A 20161-nucleotide genomic window follows, 5' to 3' on the forward strand; every position below is an offset into this window, starting at 1 on the left:
ATGTGCTGTAACCTCTAGCAACTAATCAGTGAGCCATAATGTGTGCTGTAACCTCTAGCAACCAGTCAGTGAGCGGTAATGATACGCTGTAACCTCTGGCAAACAATTGCAATAGCCGCCTTATCTGATTCAGTAAACTGATTTTAAGTCTAGCTGCTATTTATTGTATGTCTCAGAGCAGGTGGAGAGCGAAGCTGCATGGGGGGCCCCAAGAAAAGTTTTGCCCAGGGTCCAATCAATATTAAAGATGGCCCTGTGTAGATGGTGTACAGAATTCCCAATCCCTGTTCTGGTTGGGCTCTACGGAGCTGGAAGTAAAAATGTAGGCATCTGCAGTTCTTTCCATAGATTTAAAGCAGTGAGCCCTGTGCTGGCCAAGGGTGCAGTTTTCCTCTTATAACAATACAACTGATCAGGTGATTAGAATAGTCAGACCCTCTCATTGAGCAATCTATTTTTATAAAAGTACTGCAATGATTTCTCCTAGTGTAGGACCCTGCTCTAAGCTGGAAAGTTCCTAATCCAATTTAGTGTTTTTTTGCAGCTAGGCCCCTTTCACATCTGTTGACGGATGAAAAACAGACATCCATGCATCTCTATGGAAAAAGGGATGTAAACAGACGATCATTCGTTTACATCTGCTCCCATCAACATCTGTGTTTTGAAACGGATCAAAGCCCTATTTTTTTTCCATTAAAAAAAACAGATCAGATCAGATGAAAAAACCTAAACCTAAAAACTCTAAATGGACAAACGGACTGTTTTTGTATGAAAAAATGGCTCCAGGACTCAAGTGGTAAGGTCTCTAGCTTTGGGTTCCCATCTCATCCCTTAAAACCGAACACATATTAATTACACAGGTTCTGTGGCTGATTAATGAGGTAATTAAACTCACTTGTGCCTTTTCTGTATTAAATTAGCACCTGTGTAATTCATATGTGTTCAGGTTTAAAGGGATGAGGTGGCAACCCTACTCTAGCTGGTGGATGTAAAAATGGATGAAAAACTGACGCAACTGTCATCCATTTATTCATTGAAAAAAATGTGACTGAAGCGATGAAACAAATGGGCCGCATGTGTAAAGGGGCCTAATGGTGAAGGTGAGAAAGACAATCATGGAGTTATTTGTTCAGAGTTGTGGTTTGGGGAGATGATAAATATTTGGAGCATCTTTCCAAAGAGGGGTCTCTCTTTACCACCAGCACTGATCCTGGAGAATGCCAACTTCGGTCCAGGAAGTGATGTCATACACTGCTGAGCCCCTGCCACCCTTCCCAGCGACCATGACAGCACTAGGCCCACAGTTGGGACAGTGGAGCTCAGTGAACTTGGCGGGAGTCGGCACATTGTGGCGGTGGTGGAAGTAATAGGCGGCTTCACAGTCGGCTTTACTAAAGTACACACACACTCTACAGCGGCCGGGAATATGTAAAAAAACTAAAATATGTCTGCAGCACTGTAAAAATCCAAATCCCCAGCAAGTGGCTGGGGATTAAGATTTTGCCACCCCCTCCCCATATTCTGGCGCCCTAAGGCGGCTGCTTAAACTGCCTTATGGGCTAGCACCAGCCCTGGCTGGACCTTTGTTTACTCCTTGTAACACTGGAACATTTTCTACTCCAACTGGCCACAATCTGGTCCCCCTAGGGTCTGAAGGACAGTAAACTGGCCCTTTTGTTTAGATTGTTTTGCAGACCCTTGGCCTAGAATGATTTTTATTTGGGCCTCGGCCAAGGTCATGCTCTGGGGGTCCAAGAACTTTAGTTGCCCAGCTGGGGTGTATATCTGGAGGAAGCATTTGTAATTCTTGAAGAGTGTTGCAGATCAGCTGGGAAGAAGCTACTGCTGGACAATGGAAGAAGGATTAATTGCCCCCATATATAGGTACCTATGACTGCTATCAGAGGGTCAAGAGCCATACTAATTAGAAAGAGATCAATTGCAACCTAAGGAAAATTGTGTGCTCTTATAGGACCAGCTATTAACATGAGCCTGCTGTAAAAGGGCCTACTACTGCTACTGCAAAATACCTGCCCTATTTGTTTGCTACTTTTGGGTATCCTGCACCCCTATACCCTCTCTCCTAGAATTGAGTTTCATAATAAATGTTAAAAAGACTTAAATGACTGGTGCCCAACTTTGTTTTTTTTCTCACCTTACACAAAGAACCAGACCCTGGGAAATGTTAACCACCACACTATGGGGGTCATTCCACATCACCCCAAGAGGAAAAGTGCTACATTAGTATTTGGTGAAAATATGCATTCTACCATGAAGTTAGATAGAAATCAAGGAAATGTTTATAATTGGCTTTTAGTGGATTGTTTTTTTTTGCTTTCTTTTTAAAACCCCATTCATTGCTCTATATGGATGCATCAGAACAGCAGCCCAGTATACTGACCAAAAAATCCTGAATGGTGTCCAGGTCTCCTTGCCAGGCTGCCTGTGCCAAAGCCAGCTGTGGATATGAGGTTCTCTTAACAGCAGATAACAAATGTGCCCGGATTCCATCATTGGCAATGTGCAGAGCTGTCTGGCAGTTGGAGTTGCACAGAGTGACATCAGCACCATGGTCCAGAAGGATGGCAATCACCTTTACAAAAAAAAAATCAATATCAGCAAAACTTCTAAGGCTTTAGACAACATTGCATAGGAACCTTTACACAGAAACATAGAGTGGCAAGGACAAAAAAAGAGCAATTTGTACATTAAGTCTGCCCTTTTAATTTTTTTTTTTTAATTTTACCTTTTTTTTCTGACTACAGATCTATTTTTGTCCCAAGCGTATTTAAATTCACTTAAGCCTGTTGTCGGAAAATCCGACCATGTGTATGCTCCATTGGACAATTGTTTTCGGATTTTCCGTGAACAAATGTTGGATGGCAGGCTTTAAAATTTTCCACGGACAATGGTCTGTTGTCGGATTTTACGAGCGTGTGTACACAAGTCCGTCGGACAAAAATACAAAGTACAAACACGCATGCTCGGAAGCAAGGACGAGCCAGAATCGGTCGGTCTTGTAAACTAGCGTTCGTAATGAAGAATTAACATTTGTGACACGGCAAATTATGAAATCTCGAAAGGCAGCGCATATTCTCTTCTTCTTTAATGGGATAATAATGAAGCTGCTTTGCTGGTGATACTGATGGAGTTCTGCCAAACATATTTTAAATGGTTTTTATTTTTTTATTTTCTTGTGATATCAAGAATAATATTATTAAACTTTTTGATTTTTTTTTTGCTTTTTGGTCAAGTTACCACAGCACCATTATCCTGTAGTTTTTAAGATCAAAGATACAACTATGTTGGTGTTCCTTGTCAATTTTACATTGTATTTTTCCCGTCCTCGACTAGATACACACCCTTAATGTATTTAAAAGTTTTCGTTAGCTCTCCCCTTTCCCTTCTTTCCTCCAGACTGTACATATTAAGTTCCTGCAGTCCCTCTCTCCTGATGTGTTTTATCCCTCAGACTTTTTGTTACCAGTCCTTGGACTTCTATCTTATCAATATTTTTTGGAAGTGAGGTCTCCAGCACTAGACACAGTATTCCAAATGTCATCTAAGGTTAGCCATACAATCTTCAGCCTGCAAGATGAATGTGAGAAAATTACATGATTCCTACATACACACTAAACAGTGTGGATAGTATAGTCTTCCCTGCTAGCATATTGATATGGATGCAGTCATTTTCTACTTGGCTCTGTTGATTAAAAAAGTCCCCCCCCCCCCCCCCCAAGGCTTGAATTCTGGCTGATTCAGCAGGAATCAGACAAAATTTGTACCATATATGTGCAGCCAAGTCCGGGACCTCAAGAGGCCTAATGGTGACCTCCAGAGTCAGGGACAGCTGACATTGGGTATGTGGTTGTACTGGTGGGTGTACTGCAAGATGAAAAGGTGGGCACCAGACACTTTTTGAATACAAAGAGATTTATTGTCTCTTGAACAGAACTGTGGGAGAGAGGGTTAGGGCCAGGACACCCTTAAGTAGATGCAATGATAATTTGCAGACTCCGAGACTTCTATAGGAAGACAGCTATACAGATGAAGGCCTCCAGCTGGACACCATTCTGTATAAGCAGGACACTGTCTCCTATGGCAACAATCTTGTAGGTGTTACTAACGATAGTTGTATTCAACTACTGACAACACAAACAGTTCTCCGCTTACTCCACAGTCACTTACTGTAGGTCTTTACTTAATGAACTCAGTCTTTCACTAGACTTTGGATCCAATAGCCACTGGATCCCCTGCGTTCTTCCACTTTAGTGCTCAGTATCTTCCTCAAGCGTCACCCCTGCTGGATCCCTGGCTTGGCACTCACAGATACTCTTCAAGCATCACCTCTGCTGTCCCATTGGGTCCCTGGCTTGGCACTCACTGAAGATTTTCCCACTTCTTCAGTGTCCCCAGCAGGCAAGACTGCTGTGGTACTCACAGTGGTCTCCGGTAACAAGGTGGTTAGCCCCTTAGTGGCGACAGCTTCCTCTTTTACCTCCGACCACAGCTGGTTTCCATGTCCGGCTAAACCGCTGCTTCTGGTTGGACTGCAAGCCAGTAGTCCAAACCCTGCACTGCTCTCCTGCTTCTGGATAGGCCTCAGACAGCCTAGCAGCCAGATGTCCCCGGGATAGGCCTCAGGCTTGGCCTAGCAGCCCGGGGCAGTACAACACATGTCCATCCAGACAGCCGTCCAGGTGGCACAGAACCCTGATCACCTGACTCCAACCAAATAAATAGGCTCTCCCAGCAGGCTAAGGGACCAAAGAACATTCCTGCCCATTGGCTGAGACACCCCATACATTCATGTCTGAGCCTGTAAAGCCCCTGTCTTATCTAATGTCACTAGCACAGTGCCACCCAGTGACAGAAGAGAAAGAGTGCAATAAGTCTAGATTTAGAGAGGAATCAATCAATCTCCTAACAATTGGCCAAGGCAGCTATCGCCTGTCAAACTACTGTATTTATTGGCGTATAAAACTCACTTTTTCACCATGAAAATCGGGTGCAAATAGCGTGTGCGTGTTATACGACAATACTTCAATTTTAGATGCCTCGAAGGGGACAGGGAGGGGGGCAGGACAAGCGCCATCAGATTACATACAGTGAGAATTTCCAGTTTACTTGGTGGCCTCCGTAATAGGAAGTCTCACCTCTTGGGTCGCCATTGGACCAGTGTTCTGTCTATCATAGGAGATTCTCACTAAATGGCTGCAGATGGGCATCTATCAGGCTGCACTGATGGCAGTGGTGTGGCTGCTGCATTGATGGCAATGGTGAGGCTGCTGCATTGATGGAAATGGTGAGGTTGCATTGATGACACTTGTGAGGCTGCAGATGGTCATTGATCAGGATGCATTGATGGCAATGGTGAGGTTGCATTGATGTGGACTGATGAGGCTGCATTGACAGCACTTGTGAGGCTGTAGATGGACATTGATCAGGATGCATTGATGGCAATGGTGAGGCTGCAAATGGGCACTGACCCTTATTTTGCTTCAAAGTTCCTTATTTAAAATTTAACTTTTTTCCTGAAACTTCCCTCTTAAAATGAATGTGCGTGTTATACGCCTGTGCGTGTTATACACGATAAATAAGTAATGAGTAATTTGATAGCAACCCTGCCTAAACATTAGGGTGCTACATCTGGTTAGCTTAACTAGATTTTTATTAACAGAAAAATATTTGGGGGTATTTCAGATGATTGCAAAATTAGGAAAAAGTGTGGCCATGTCACTTGGGAAATTCAAAATAAATATTAGGTGCATCACCAGAGGGATCAACAGCAAGATGAAGGAGGTCCCAATTTCCTTAAACAGTTCTTTAGTTATCACTAGAGGAATCTCCAGCAGGTGGTAGAAGGGGCCTAATTCCCCTATATACTTGTAGATCTTAAGTTATAACAAGAGGGATCACCAGCAGGAGGAAGGAGGTCCTGATTTCCCTATACTAGACCTTTAGGTATTACTCTAGAAGGGTCCCCAGCAGGAGAAAAGAGGCTTCAGTTCCTCTAGTTATCACTAAAGGGATCTCAAGAAGGAGATCCTGACTCCTCTTTGTAGATGAAGGATCTGCAATTAGCGGACCTCCAGCTGTTGCAAAACTACAAGTCCCATCATGCCTCTGCCTCTGGGTGTCATGCTTGTGGCTGTCAGAGTCTTGCCTCATGGGACTTGTAGTTCTGCAACAGCTGGAGGTCTGCTAATTGCATATCCCTGATGTAGATCTTTAGTCATCACTAGAGGGATCTCAAGAAGGAGATCCTGATTCCTCTATGTACTGTAGATCTTTAGGTATCACTAGAAGGATCATCAGCAGAAGGAAAGTGGTCCAGATTCCTCTCTGAGGCTGGGTTCACACCATTGCGAATTGGATGCAGGATCCCCACATCCAATTCGCAATAGCGGCAGATTTTGACTGGCTGTCTATGGAGCCGGTCCACATATCTCCGCAGTAGGTCTGGTGCGTTTTGCAGAAAAATTCGGGCTGAAATCGGACCTGAAATGGTGAACCAGCACGCAATGGACCCCTGCTGTCAGCCGCATGTGGCTCATATGTGAACCAAGCCTAAAGATCTTTAGTGATCCCTAGGGAGATCTCAAGAAGGAGGAAAGAGGTCCCGATTCTTCTTTGTAGATCTTTAGTTAGAGGGATCTCCAGAAGGAGAAAGAAAGTTCTGATTCCTCTGCAGTTATAATTAGAGGGATCTCCACAAGGAGGAAGCAGCTCATGATTCTCTAATCAGCAGTAGTAACCAAAGCCAGGGCCGCTGATAGGGCAGTACAACCAGCCCTGTTGTACCGGGCCCGGCCAGCAGGGGGGGCCCGAGCAGCTTTTAACTTCTAGCTTAACCACTTCAATACAGGGCACTTTCACCCCCTTCCTTCCCAGCCCAATTTTCAGCTTTCAGCGCTCTAGCGCTTTCAGTGACAATTGCGCGGTCATGCTACACTGTACCCAAATGAAATTGTTATCATTTTGTTCGCACAAATAGAGCTTTATTTTGGTGTTATTTATTCACGACTCCGTTTTTTTTTTTTTGCGATATAAGCGCAAAAAAAGCGGAAATTTGGGAAAAAAACAATATTTTCTTTTTTCTATTTGAAAAGAAATCCAATAAAATCAAATTTTGTCATAAATTTAAGCCAAAATGTATTCTGCTACATGTTTTTGGTAAAAAAAATTCCGTTAAGTGTATAATAATTGGTTTGTGTGATCACGGACATATGTACGCAAATGATCATGTACATATGTGTGCAGGTGATCACGTACATATGTGTGCAGATAATCATTGGGACATGTGATTTTAGTGGGACATATGTGGGGGACATGTTTTTATTATTAGGGACATGTGTTTTTATTATTTGGGGACATGTATGTTTTGGGGACATGTGTGTTTTGGGGACATATGTGGGGACTGTGTTTTCACTGTGTGGTGTGTTGTGTGTTTACACTACACTGATGATCAGTGAGTAAAAAGCTGTGAAAAGCAGCCCATACTCACTGATCATCAGCCGGCTGCAGCGTTCTGCTCTCCTCTTCTCAGCGGTGACTTCCGTGTGAGGAGAGGAGAGCCGATTGCCTAGCAACCGGCTGTTTGTTTACATCACATGACGGCCGTGATTGGACACGGCCGTCATGTGATCAGGAGGGCCAATCACAGAGCCCTCCTGCCGATCTGAGATGTGCCGTGTCCGGGTGACACGAGCACATCGGGATCGCGCCGCTGCGCGGGCGCGCGCGCGCGCGATCCCTCTGCTCCTGAATGACGTTCCTGAACGTCCTATCAGGAGCAGGCGGCTCCCACCCGCCGTATATATACATTGGCCGGGTGGGAAGTGGTTAAAAAAAAAAAAAAAAAAAAACGAAATAACTATATTAACCTGCACCCACTTGATTACTAACATATATAAGGAATATATATTCATTTCCTGGGCCCCATCAGGTTACCAGAGGGGCCCAGGAGGTGAAAGCAGAAGAGGGACTTTTTTTCTATTTTCGGGTGCAGGGATACAATGCTGTGCCGCATGCTGTTCTCAGTATACCTGCACAAACTAAAGTTCTTCCTGCTCACTGTATGCCTCTCCGGCGGATGGATATTACTGTTATACGGCTCCCTTCATCCAGTAAGTGCTGCAGCTTGAGGGACTTATCACTGGGACGGCTGAGACAGACAGAGCAGCAGGAGTAATCTGGACAATGGCAGTGGTGCACAGGCAAGCAGTCCCCTGCACAGACACACACACTGACAGGTCACACTATTGTAGCATGTGCAGTCCCTAGACTCTGTGTGCTCATGGTTATTATCATTATGATGATCAGGGCACAGTAGGTGCTGTATGGCTCTGTCAGTGTAACATGACTGTGTGGTGCTGACTTTCCTGATATATGACTGTACTGTGTGTTACAGACTATAACTCAGCACAGCCATAACAAAGTCAGCATCACACAGTCATGTTACACTGACAGAGCCATACAGCACCTGCTGTGCTCTGATCATCATAATGATAATGACCATGAGCACATAGTGAGATGCTACTTTTACACATGTGATGGGGAAGGGACAGTAAAAATACATAGCCAAGCTGCATTTTTACCACCCCCAAACCACTCTCCTTTCATAACCTTTCACCCAAGCTTTGCAATTAGGTCCTTTTTCATGCAGACCTGATTGAAAGCTCCGTATGAAGGCACAAACTGAATGGGCACAGATGTCAAAACACTGACATCTCTCCCATTCAGATGCAGTTATGATTGGTGGGGCGCTGTAAATGTTAAATGTTCCAGCTCCTGCCTCCTGCCCTGACAGCGTGGAGGCAGGGGTGGGGTTATGGGCGGAGCCAGGATGGGTTGTGGGCAGGGTCAATGGGGCCCCGTCAGGTAGGCTGTATGGGGCCCCATGATTTCTAACAGCGGCCCTGACCAAAGCCATTTAATAACTTTACTATTGGCTGAAGTAACCAAAAGCTATGGAAACTTATTATCTTGGGTCAATATTTTCAAAGGTCCTACATAGATGACAGTCAGAGAATCAGCATCCCAAAGTTAGCAATGGAAGCCTCCATGTTTCTTTCTCTGTAAGGTCTCTTTTCACTTTTTACATTTTTTTTTTTTTTACCTCTGGCTGGTTTTCCCGAGTCGCCACAACGAGGGCCGTGTCCCCAGACTCTGAATGCTCAGCATTTATAAGATCTGGATGACACATCAGGATGGTGACGATTTCCTCCATATCCCCCATCGCCGCACACCTCAGGAATTCAATCAGCATTTCTTTCTTCTGAGAGGACTCCTCCATCACTCTTCCTATAAATACCAATAATAATAACAATAATAATCATCAACAGTTCTCTACATGCAGATATACATTATCTCACATAAGTGAGTACACCCCTCACATTTTTGTAAATATTTTATTATATCTTTTCATGTGACAACACTGAAGAAATGACACTTTGCTACAATGTAAAGTAGTGAGTGTACAAATAGGGCCCAATTAGCCATTTTCCTTCCCTGCTGCCATGTGACTTATTAGTGTTACAAAATCTCAGGTATGAATGGGTGAGCAGGTGCGTTAAAGCGGAGGTCCGCTGATGTTTTTTTTTTTTTTTTAAGTCAGCAGCTACAAATACTTTTAAAATAAGGACACTTACCTGTCCGATGCTGGCACCCAAAGCCGATCTATCCCTCGGCTGTCAGGTGCTGCCGCCGCGATCTACCTGGTTCCCTACTGCGCATGCGCGACTCACGCTGCGCTATCCCATTGGTCCCTGCTTTCTTCTGGGACCTGTGTGTCTCCCAGAAGATAGCGGGGGGGGGGGGGTGTATCGGAGAAGGAGCCGGAAGTGGCGTAGATACTCGTGGGTGGCTTGGGTATCTGTGCCCGGAAGTGGGAGCAAAATACCTGCATTAGATAGATATCTGCTCCACCCTGAAAGGTGCCAAATGTGACATTGGAAGGGGGAGGAAGCAGAAAAGCGGAAGTTCCATTTTTGGGTGGAACTCCGCTTTAAATTTGGTGTTATCGCTCTTACTCTCTCATACTGGTCACTGGAAGCTCAACATGGCACCTCATGGCAAAAAACTCTCTGAGGATCTGAAAAAAATAATTTTTGCTCTACATAAAGATGGCCTATCCTATAAGAAGTTTGCCAAGACCCTGAAACGGAGCTGCAGTATGGTGGCCAAGACCATACAGTGATTCCTCTCAGAACAGACCTCGCCATGGTTGACCATAGAAGTTGAGTGCACGTGCTCAGCGTCATATCCAGAGGTTGTCTTTGGGAAATAGACGTATGAGTGCTGCCAGCATTGCTGCAGAAGTTGAAGGGGTGGTGGGGGGGTCAGCCTGTCAGTGCTCAGACCATACGCCGCACACTGCATCAAATTGGTCTGCAGGGCTGTCGTCCCAGAAGGAAGCCTCTTCTAAAGATGATGCACAAAAAAGCCCACAAACAGTTTGCTGAAGACAAGCAGACTAAGGACATGGATTACTGGAACCACGTCCTGTGCTCTGATGAGATCAAGAAAAACGTATTTGGTTCAGATGGTGTCAAGCATGTGTGGCGGCAACCAAGTGAGGAGTACAAAGACAAGTGTGTCTTGTCTACAGTCAAGCATGGTGGTGGGAGTGTCATGGTCTGGGGCTGCATGAGTGCTGCCGGTGTCCCATCATATAAGGTCCCCCATCAGATAGTGTTTGCTGTGTACTGCGCATGCGCAGTACACAGCAACACAGCAACACAGATTACGAAAATAGCCGAGGATGAACGGCGTCTGCGCCGTGAGTCCAGGTTCTAGCCCCACCATCCAAGTGGACATAGAGTAGGAATAAAAAAGAGCCGAGCGCAGCGAGGCCGAGCCCGAAGCGTGGCGAGCAAAGCTCGCCCGCGAGGGGCCCTCTAATTTTCACAACCCTATGTCCGCTTGGATGGTGGGGCTACCACCTCAACTCACGGCGCATGCGCCCTTCAGCTTCGGAGATTTTCCGAAGCTTCTTCTGCCACCGTACTGCGCATGCGCAGTACGGGGCGGATGCTATATGATGGCAGGACACTATCTGCCAGAACACCGGCACTGGGGAGCCACAGTTCATTGAGGGAACCATGAATGCCAACATGTACTGTGACATACTGAAGCAGAGCATGATCTCCTTCCTTCAGAGACTGGGCTGCAGGGTAGTATTCCAACATGATAACGACCCCAAATACACCTCCAAGATTACCACTGCCTTGCTAAAGAAGATGAGGTTAAAGGTGATAGACTGGCCAAGCATGTCTCCAGACCTAAACTCTATTGAGCATCTGTGGGGCATCCTCAAATGGAAGGTGGAGGAGCGCAAGGTCTCTAACATTCACCAGCTCTGTGATGTCGTCATGGAGGAGGGGAAGAGGACTCCAGTGGCAACCTGTGAAGCTCTGGTGACCTCCATGCCCAAGAGGGTTAAGGCAGAGCTGGAAAATAATGGTGGCCACACATAATATTGACACTTTGGACCCAATTTGGACATTTTCACTTAGGGATGTACTCACTTTTGTTGTCAGCGGTTTAGACATTAATGGCTGTGTGTTGAGTTATTTTGTGGGGACAGCAAATTTACACTGTTATACAAGCTGTACACTCACTACTTTACATTGTAACAAAGTGTCATTTTTTAAGTGTTGCCACATGAAAATAAATAATAAAATAGAAAGGACATAAATATTGTTTTGGTACAACGTTGTAATTGTCAGTTAAAGCGACGCAGTGCCATATTGCAAAAAATGGGCTGGTCATTAAGGGGGTAAATCCTCCCTGGGCTGAAGTGGTTAACATGGTTTCCTATATGATGTGTTTTTGTGGGGGGGGAAAAAAGACATTTTATTTGGGTACAAAGTCACATGACTGCACAATTGTCAGTTAAAATAACGCAGTGCCGTCTCGCAAAAAATGGCCTGGTCATGGAAAGGTGGTGAATCTTCTGGAGTGCAAGTGGTTAACCCCTTCCCAGTCAGTGTCATTAGTACAGTAACAGTGCATATTTTTAGCACTGTATTAGTGACACTGGTTTCTACAAAATGCCAAAAGTGTCAGTTAGTGTCAGAATGTCTGCTGCAATATCACAGTCCTGCTATAAGTTTCTGATTGCCGCTATTACTAGTATAAGGGCCAGTTCCCACCATAGAAACGCAGTCCGGATGCGTTCCAGATGCTTTTTTGCATGCGTGTTTTTGATGCGTTTTTGGTGTGTTTTTGATGAAGTCCAGTACTCCCCCCCCCCCCCTCTTTTTTCTTAACCTTGAAATGACATGTGCATTCCAGTTTGTTTTTGGTGCATTCCAGTACAGTCCAGTGCAGGAAAAATGCAGCCTGTTCTACTTTTTTTCTGGAACTGCGTTTTAATACTACTATGCGTTTTGATGCAGAAAAAAAAAACCACACACGGGATTGCATGTGGAGTGAACTGGCCTAAAATAAATTCCAATATATATCACTTTTGAGCAAACCAATCAATATACGCTTATTGGGATCTTTGTTTACAAAAAATATGTAGCAGAATACATATTGGCCTAAATTGATGAAGAAATTGGATTTTTTAAAATTTTTATTGGATATGTTTTATAGCAGAAAGTAAAATATATATATATTTTTTTTTTTGCAAAATTGTCAGTCTTTTTCTGTTTATAGCGCATAAAATAAAAACCGCAGAGGTGATCAAATACCGATGATCAAAAGAAAGCTCTATTTGTGGGAGAAAAGGATATACATTTAATTTGAGTAGAGTGTCGCACGACCGCGCAATTGTCAGTTAAAGTAACGCATTGCGGTGTTGCAAAAAAATAATTGGCCTGGTCATTAAGGGGGGTAAATCTTCCAGAGGTCAAGTGATTAAATGCACGTCAAAAATGTGTATTAAGCTATAGGTGCGTTGGTTGGTGTTACTGTCAGCGCATTTTTAGCAAGTGTGGCGCTAGCGTTAAAGCGTGGTGACACAACTTGATGCATCATCCATGAAACACGACTGTAGATGTGACGTTAAAGGAAAAGCGATTACCTGTCTGGGATTAGGTGATCACCAGGGATGGCGGCTGCATGGACGGACTACAGGTAGTTATTGTGGCGGATGCTCCCCGGCATGGCACTTGTCCCGTCTGGAAGGTGGGAACGCTCAGTCCATATCCATACTCTGTACAACTGTTGTCTAAGTGGAGTGATCCTCGCAGAGCTGGACGCCAGTGAAAGGAATCTTTTAGTTTACACATTGCTGCTAAGACAACCAGTCAGCTGAGTCTTTGTGATTGTCCCATAGGCGGGGAGACTGAAATTCTCTGCATGACTTCATCCTACACAGGGAGCCACGCTTCGCAGGCAGGGACCCCTATAATAACAACTAACCCTGGCAGGGACCCCTATAATAACAACTAACCCCGGCAGGGACCCCTATAATAACAACTAACCCTGGCAGGGACCCCTATAATAACAACTAACCCCGGCAGGGACCCCTATAATAACAACTAACCCCGGCAGGGACCCCAATAATAACAACTTACCCCGGCAGGAACCCCCATAATAACAACTTACTGATAAAAAGAACAATAAACTGGCAAAGAGTTAACGTGCAGCTGAAAGTGTTATTAACCACTTAAGGACCGAGCCTCTGTCTGAGATTTGTTGTTTACAACTTAAAAACATTTTTTTTGCTCGAAAATAACTTAGAACCCCCAAACATTATACACCCTAGAGAATAAAATGGCAGTTGTTGCAATACTTTCTGACACACCGTATTTGCGTAGCGGTCTTATAAGCGCACTTTTTTTGGAAAAAATAAAAATTTTTAATTAAAAAATAAGACAACAGTAAAGTTAGCCCAATTTTTTTTATATTGTGAAAGATAATGTTACGCCGAGTAAATTGATACCCAACATGTCACGCTTCAAAATTGCGCCCGCTCGTGGAATGGTGACAAATATTTCCCCTTAAAAATCTCCATAGGCAACGTTTAAAAAATTCTACAGGTTGCATTTTTTGAGTTACAGAGGAGGTCTAGGGCTAGAATTATTGCTCTCGCTTTACCGATCGCAGCAATACCTCACATGTGTGGTTTGAACCCCGTTTTTATACCTATGCGTTCACTTCTGCACGCAAGCTTAGCGGGATGGGGCGCGTTTAAAAATATATATTTTTTTCTTATTTATTTTATCTTTTATCTGTTCTTTAAAAAAAATGTGTCATTTTTATTCCTATTACAAGGAATGTAATCATCCCTTGTAATAGAAAAAAAGCATGACAGGACCTCTTAAATATGAGATCTTGGCTCAAAAAGACCTCGGATCTCATATTTACTTTAAAATGCACAAAAAAAAAAAAACATTTGTCATTTTAAAAAATAATTAAAAAAAAAGTGTCCCTTTCAGAGCTATGGGCAGAAGTGACGTTTTCTCGTTGCTTCCGCCCTGCAATGATATGGAGATGGGTGGGTGGAGACGTGGCATAGGTCACCGCGATCACCGCTGTGATCTATGCCCAAAAGTAGGTGCAAATACCTGTATAATACAGGTATCTGCACCCCCCTCCCCCCTGAAAGGTGTAATGTAACACCGGGGGGGGGGGTCCGAAAAGCGGAAGTTCCATTTTTGTGTGGACCTCCGCTTTAAGTATGAGATCCGGAGTCAAAAAGTCCTCAGACCTGATATTTCCACTAAAATGCAATAAAAACAAAACATTTTAAATTTGGTCATTTAAAATAAAAATAAAAAAATGGCCCTTTAAGAGCCATCGCTTTCGCCCTACAAGGAGATGGGTGGGCCGTCTTCCCCTCACTCGTCTCCATATCCAGGAAGGACAAGGATTCCGATTGCCTCCGCGGCACCTGATCGCGGCGGGAGGGGAAGGGGCCTTTTTCCGCCACCAATAAGAGGGATCTTGCGGCGAATCTGCCGCAGAGACCACTATTATCGGAAACTGGATCGCTGCCCGAAGAAGAGGATACCCGGGTTATGGCAGCTAGCTGCTGCCATAGTAACGATATTCCTCTTCAAAGTTAGGACGTATAACGGCGTGCAGCGGTCCGGAAGTGGTCAAGGGGTGTGGCAGAAGGCATGTCCTATGCCTACATATGTTTTCTAGTAGGTGTCTCTCATTTCCATCTGAAAATGTTGGGAGTTATGTATATGGCCCGGGTGTGCTGAACGATTATATTTAGTGCGTTGGTCCCTGATCAATCTGCTGATCATATTTTTATCCCGGATAGTAAATTGACCAACAATACAATCGTATATAAATGCATTCTGTGTATGGCCACCACTACAGTCAGTTGTCTGACACATTGAACAGAGGGTCTGTGGTTTACAATTGTTAATATATTTGAATAAATGAGTTCCCTCAATCATATCAATCATTTTAATGATATCGGTGACTGGTCGTATCAATACACAGTATTGTGCAAAAGTTTTAGGCAGGTGTAAAAAAAAAAAAAAATGCTGTATAAATGAAAAATGCTTTCAGGTATAGAAGTGTTAATATTTGATTTTTATCAATTAACAAAATTGAAAGTAAATAAACAGAAGAGAAATCAAAATCCAATCAAAGTTTGGTGTGACTTTTGCACAGTACTGTCTGTTTATATATGTCACCTATATGTTATATAGGTCACTTGGGCCATACGTGACCAGCAAAGAAATTTACAGCTAAAGGCCCCCAGGGAGATGATCGGTAAACAATCAGTATGACAATGAATGAAGATGTCAACCTGGAAGAAGAAAATGACAAGGTGATATAGAGGTGGCCATGAGCTGCCTGCAGCAAGGACTGGGAGGTTAAAGAGGAACTGCAGTCTGCTCATACAATTTGTAATAAAAACATATTTGCCATTCTGAAGCTTCCCTCCAACCACTTTGCATATTATTTTATATATACTGTGATTCTGTACTTGCCAAATATGCTGCAAAAATCTCCCTCCACTGAATCTGGCTGCAGAAATTTTAACTGAGGGCAGCTGAAGCTGCTGCCTGTTCACTTCCTGGATGTACACAGACACACAGGGGCACATCTCCAGCTCTGCAGCTCTCATCGGTCCTCTTATGACTCACCCCCCCCTCCCTTCCTGGCAAACTCTCATGAGAGTGAAAGAGAGAGCTGTGCATGATATCATAATCCTAGGCTAATGACCAGACAAGAAACAGGAAGTGGGCTGTATAAGGTATTTACTGGCATAAAAAAAATGTTTTACTATTGTAGCACTAACCCCAGAAGGAGCTGCTGAATTTTTCTGGGCTTACCGATTACCTCCACCAGCTCGTACTCGTTGTTCTTGTCTAGGGGTTCCCAGGGTTGATAACCCAGTAATTGTAGAGACTGACACTTGAATTCCTTGTTAGGATTTTTATTTTGCATAAAACAGTTGAACAAACTCAGTCTCTAAGTTGGGAATAGAGGGTATTAGGGTAAAGTTTAGCTCAGGTGCTCGGAACTGTTGACTTCAATAAAAGTCTCTCTATGTACACAATCCAGGGAACGGCCACTCGCAACTGGACTCTTTAACTGTTGGATAAATCCTTGAGTTTTGGGTTTAGCAGCCAACAGGTAATTCTAGCTTTCCAAAGTCTCTCACACAGACTTGGTTGGAAACTTAGTTACAACTGGAAGGATAGAAGTAGGAACTTTTCTTACTGTACCAGAATCTTTCAGCCGGTCCGGCAATACCATAAGAATTGTGGTTTCAATCAATGTCCATGGCAGCTCAGCTTCCAGGCTCTTACCGAGCAACCAACCTTGTGCGTGGCTCTCTTACTGAAGAGTCCTCCCCTGGTCGCATGTAGAGTTGCTGGGCCTTTCCAAACCCGAGCCGGCACCAGAACACCTTAGAATCCTCCTAGCCAGTTCTGATGCTCGAAAATGGATGGATCCACACCCCAGGCCGTGAGGGCCCCCGTGGGCTGGTCAGGAGGACCAGGACCACGGAGCCAGCAACAACTTCTGGACCAGAACCCAGAACCACGTGACTTCGGCACCTTACGTACCCTTTCCCCGGATTATGCAGTGAGACAAACGCGCCCACTGATTGGCTCCGAAATTAAAATTGGTACCCAATGCGTCCAACCAGACTGTGTTCTATAGCCTCCCACAGGTGTACAACCCCACCTATGTCCAAGCAGAACTTCTACACAGCCCAGCCAAACTGATGCCAAAGTACAATTTAGCACAATTAACCCCAAAACTCACTACAGTTTTGAGCAAAAACTAAATTTAAATACATAGTGCATACTCGTTAGGAGTACCGGCGCTACACTATCCAAAGTTAAAACAACAAGGGCAGAAGATTTAATAGATAGAAAGATTGAAAAATACTGAAGTTCCACATTGCCATAATACAGTAATAAACCCAAAAGCAAACATTTATTATATTGCAGTTTATCAATTCTTAGCCGTTGTACACACGGTCGGACATTCCGACAACAAAATCCGTTGGATTTTGTCCGAAACTGGTGTTGCATACACACGGTCAGACAAAGTTGTTGGAAAATCCGATCGTACATAACGTGATGACGTTATTTCGTTAGCCAATAGCTTTGATCTAGGAATTTGATCTGAGCATGCGTGGCACTTTGTCCGATCGGAATTCTCTACAAACGATCGGGCAAAGTCCGATCGGATCATGTTGTTGGAAAATTTTATAGCCCAGCTCTAAAACTTTGACGGTCGGATATTCCGACGGAAACAGTCCGATGGAGCCCACACACGGTCGGATTATCCGACAACACGGTCCGATCGAACATTTTCCATCGGAATGTCCGACCGTACAAAGGGCTAAGATGTGATGGCCCTGCATTTGTTTTCTTTTTTTTTTCTTTTGTTTCCACCTGGTGATCCAGCCAGTAAGTCTGTTGTTTTTCAAAAGAACAAGCTCTCCTGCAGATGTAGCAGTCAGATGGTTTGTCTTAACCCTCTATCACTGACAATGGTGCTTACAGTGATCAGCTTTAGTTATTTATGTAAAACCTTTATCCCAAAAAGAACAAAACAGTTTACTATAACTGTTTATAAAGTGTTATTCCAGGGACACACAGGCCGAATATCGGCTAAAATCAGCTATTGCTGATATATCTATATAGATACAGGTATATATATATATATATATATATAGAGAGAGAGAGAGAGAGAGAGAGAGAGAGAGAGAGAGAGAGAGAGAGAGAGAGAGAGAGACACCATAGGGAATTAAATGACCTCAAGCTGTTGCAGAACTACAAGTCCCATGAGGCATAGCAAGACTCTGACAGCCACAAGCATGACACCCAGAGGCAGAGGCATGATGGGAATTGTAGTTTTGCAACAGCTGGAGGTCCGCTAATTGCATATCACTGCCCTAGTGTATCTGGCTCCAATACTAGCCAGTGCCTACCCAGCCACTCACCTCACCGCAAGTCCCTGGATCACATGATTGGTAAGCTGCAATATACAGGTATTATGTTTTTGGGCTTCATACCGCTTTAAGAATATGATGGAGGAAGCATTGATGGAAAACGTGATTCTGCATACCTGTGGCTTTGTACAAAGTGGATTTATGGCTCTGCCCATTCGATCGCTCTTACTGTATAAAGCTTAGCTGAGCAGGAAATGAATAAGAAAAAAATTCCCCCCTTTGTACTTCTCCGGTGTTGGCTGACCTTGAATTACATGAGCAGGTAGAATGCCCATTGTGTGCTGTGTCAATGGCGATTGTCTGAAGACACAGCTGGGATTATTGCCTTTCTTCCTTCACGTTGGGCCTTGTACACACACTTTACACCCTGGATATTTACAGACAGAGCAGAAAAAGCTGATCCATGTTTATTTTCAGATAACAAACCAAGGAGATACCAAAAGAAAAAGCCGATATTAAAGAGGGATTCCACCAAAAAAAAAAATATTAAAAGTCAGCAGCTATAAATACTACAGCTGCTCACTTTTAATAAATGGACACTCACCTGTCCCGGGTTCCAGCGATGCCGGCAGCCAAGGCCAATCGATCGCTCGGCCATCGGCTGCTGCCGCCACCATTCTAGGTGAGGGAATCAGGAAGTGAAGCGAATCGGCTTCACTTCCTGGTTCCCTACTGCGCATGCGTGAGTCGCACAGCGCAATAGGAATTCTCCGCGCTGTCACTGGGACCCGTGTGTGTCCCAGCAGACAGCGCGACAGGAAATGGCATAGACTCCCACGGGAGTCTATGCCCGGAAGTGGGTGTAAATACCTGTCTTTGACAGGTATCTCCACCCCCCTCCCCCCTGAAAGGTGCCAATTGTGACACCGGAGGGGGGGAGGGATCCGATCAGGGGAGGTTCCACTTTAGGGTGGAACCCCGCTTTAAAGAGTAACTCCACTTTTATTGAGAAAAAAAAGAATTCCCCTCTGGGTGATCTCTGTTCATTGCAGGGATTTTAACAAACTTTGTTGCAGATTCCTACCTTTTGTTATTCTGAAGAAATAGCCGTTTTTTTCCTCTGTGTCCATGTGCATCTAATGGGAGTGGTTTTATAATTCTCAATCAGCTGCTGCACCTGCAGGGCTCTGATGAGAAAAGTTTATATGTGGGAGTATTTCACCAAAAATGATACTTTTGTTGTAGGGGATGCCCAAAATCTGATCTCTATCTTAGTGCAGACTTCTGTGAAAATTAGTGAGCCAATCACACAAGCAGGAAATGACATATCTGGTGGGAGGGGGGTTCTGTTGACCATTTATGTACAGAACACCTCCAGGTTTCTATATTGCATTTTACAGAAAATTACAGCAGCTGCAGATTGAAAAGGTCATTTTTTTTTTAAATTCAATTACAATATGACTTGTGTGCGCTATATTATTTTTTTTTTTATTTGCTATTTTTTTTACCACTAAAGTGGAGCTACATTTTTAGGGCTTGGCTCACATCTTTGGGTGCGCAATTTGCAGGTAGAGCAGGCCAATCCTTTCAACGCGGAAAATAAGTCCCCAACTCCTTTCCACTTCAGCCTCCACCACGTACCTGTAGGCCAGGTTTAAAGGGTTATACTGGGATGATGTCTGCAGGTACAGTATTATCCTGGTATCTTCTTTCTTAGTTAGCGATGCAGTTTTGTGCATTGTAATTAGCCCTGGATCGCGTTTACATGCGGCAGAAGGGGGTCCCCAACCATCTCTATGGTCTAAGACAGTGATCTCCAAACTG

The 20161-nt window shown here is 44.1% G+C and overlaps 1 protein-coding gene across 1 annotated transcript in view; it reads right to left on the reverse strand.

The window, feature by feature from the left end:
• Positions 1–13245, reverse strand: part of MAP3K19 (mitogen-activated protein kinase kinase kinase 19) — a 115212-nt gene extending 101967 nt beyond the window's left edge. Inside the window, exons 1-3 of the mRNA XM_077447807.1 lie at positions 13034–13245; positions 9122–9306; positions 2402–2593 (exon numbers count right to left, since the gene is read on the reverse strand). Coding sequence (XP_077303933.1) covers positions 2402–2593; positions 9122–9298 — 369 coding nt within the window. The 5' untranslated portion in view covers positions 9299–9306; positions 13034–13245. The remainder of the gene's footprint in view (positions 1–2401; positions 2594–9121; positions 9307–13033) is intronic.
• Between the last annotated feature and the right edge of the window lie 6916 nt (positions 13246–20161).

Source organism: Lithobates pipiens, unplaced genomic scaffold, assembly GCF_037356315.1.
Source record: "Lithobates pipiens isolate NorthernLeopardFrog02 unplaced genomic scaffold, aLitPip1_a1.2 Scaffold_22, whole genome shotgun sequence".
In the NCBI taxonomy this organism is placed as follows: Eukaryota; Metazoa; Chordata; class Amphibia; order Anura; family Ranidae; genus Lithobates; species Lithobates pipiens.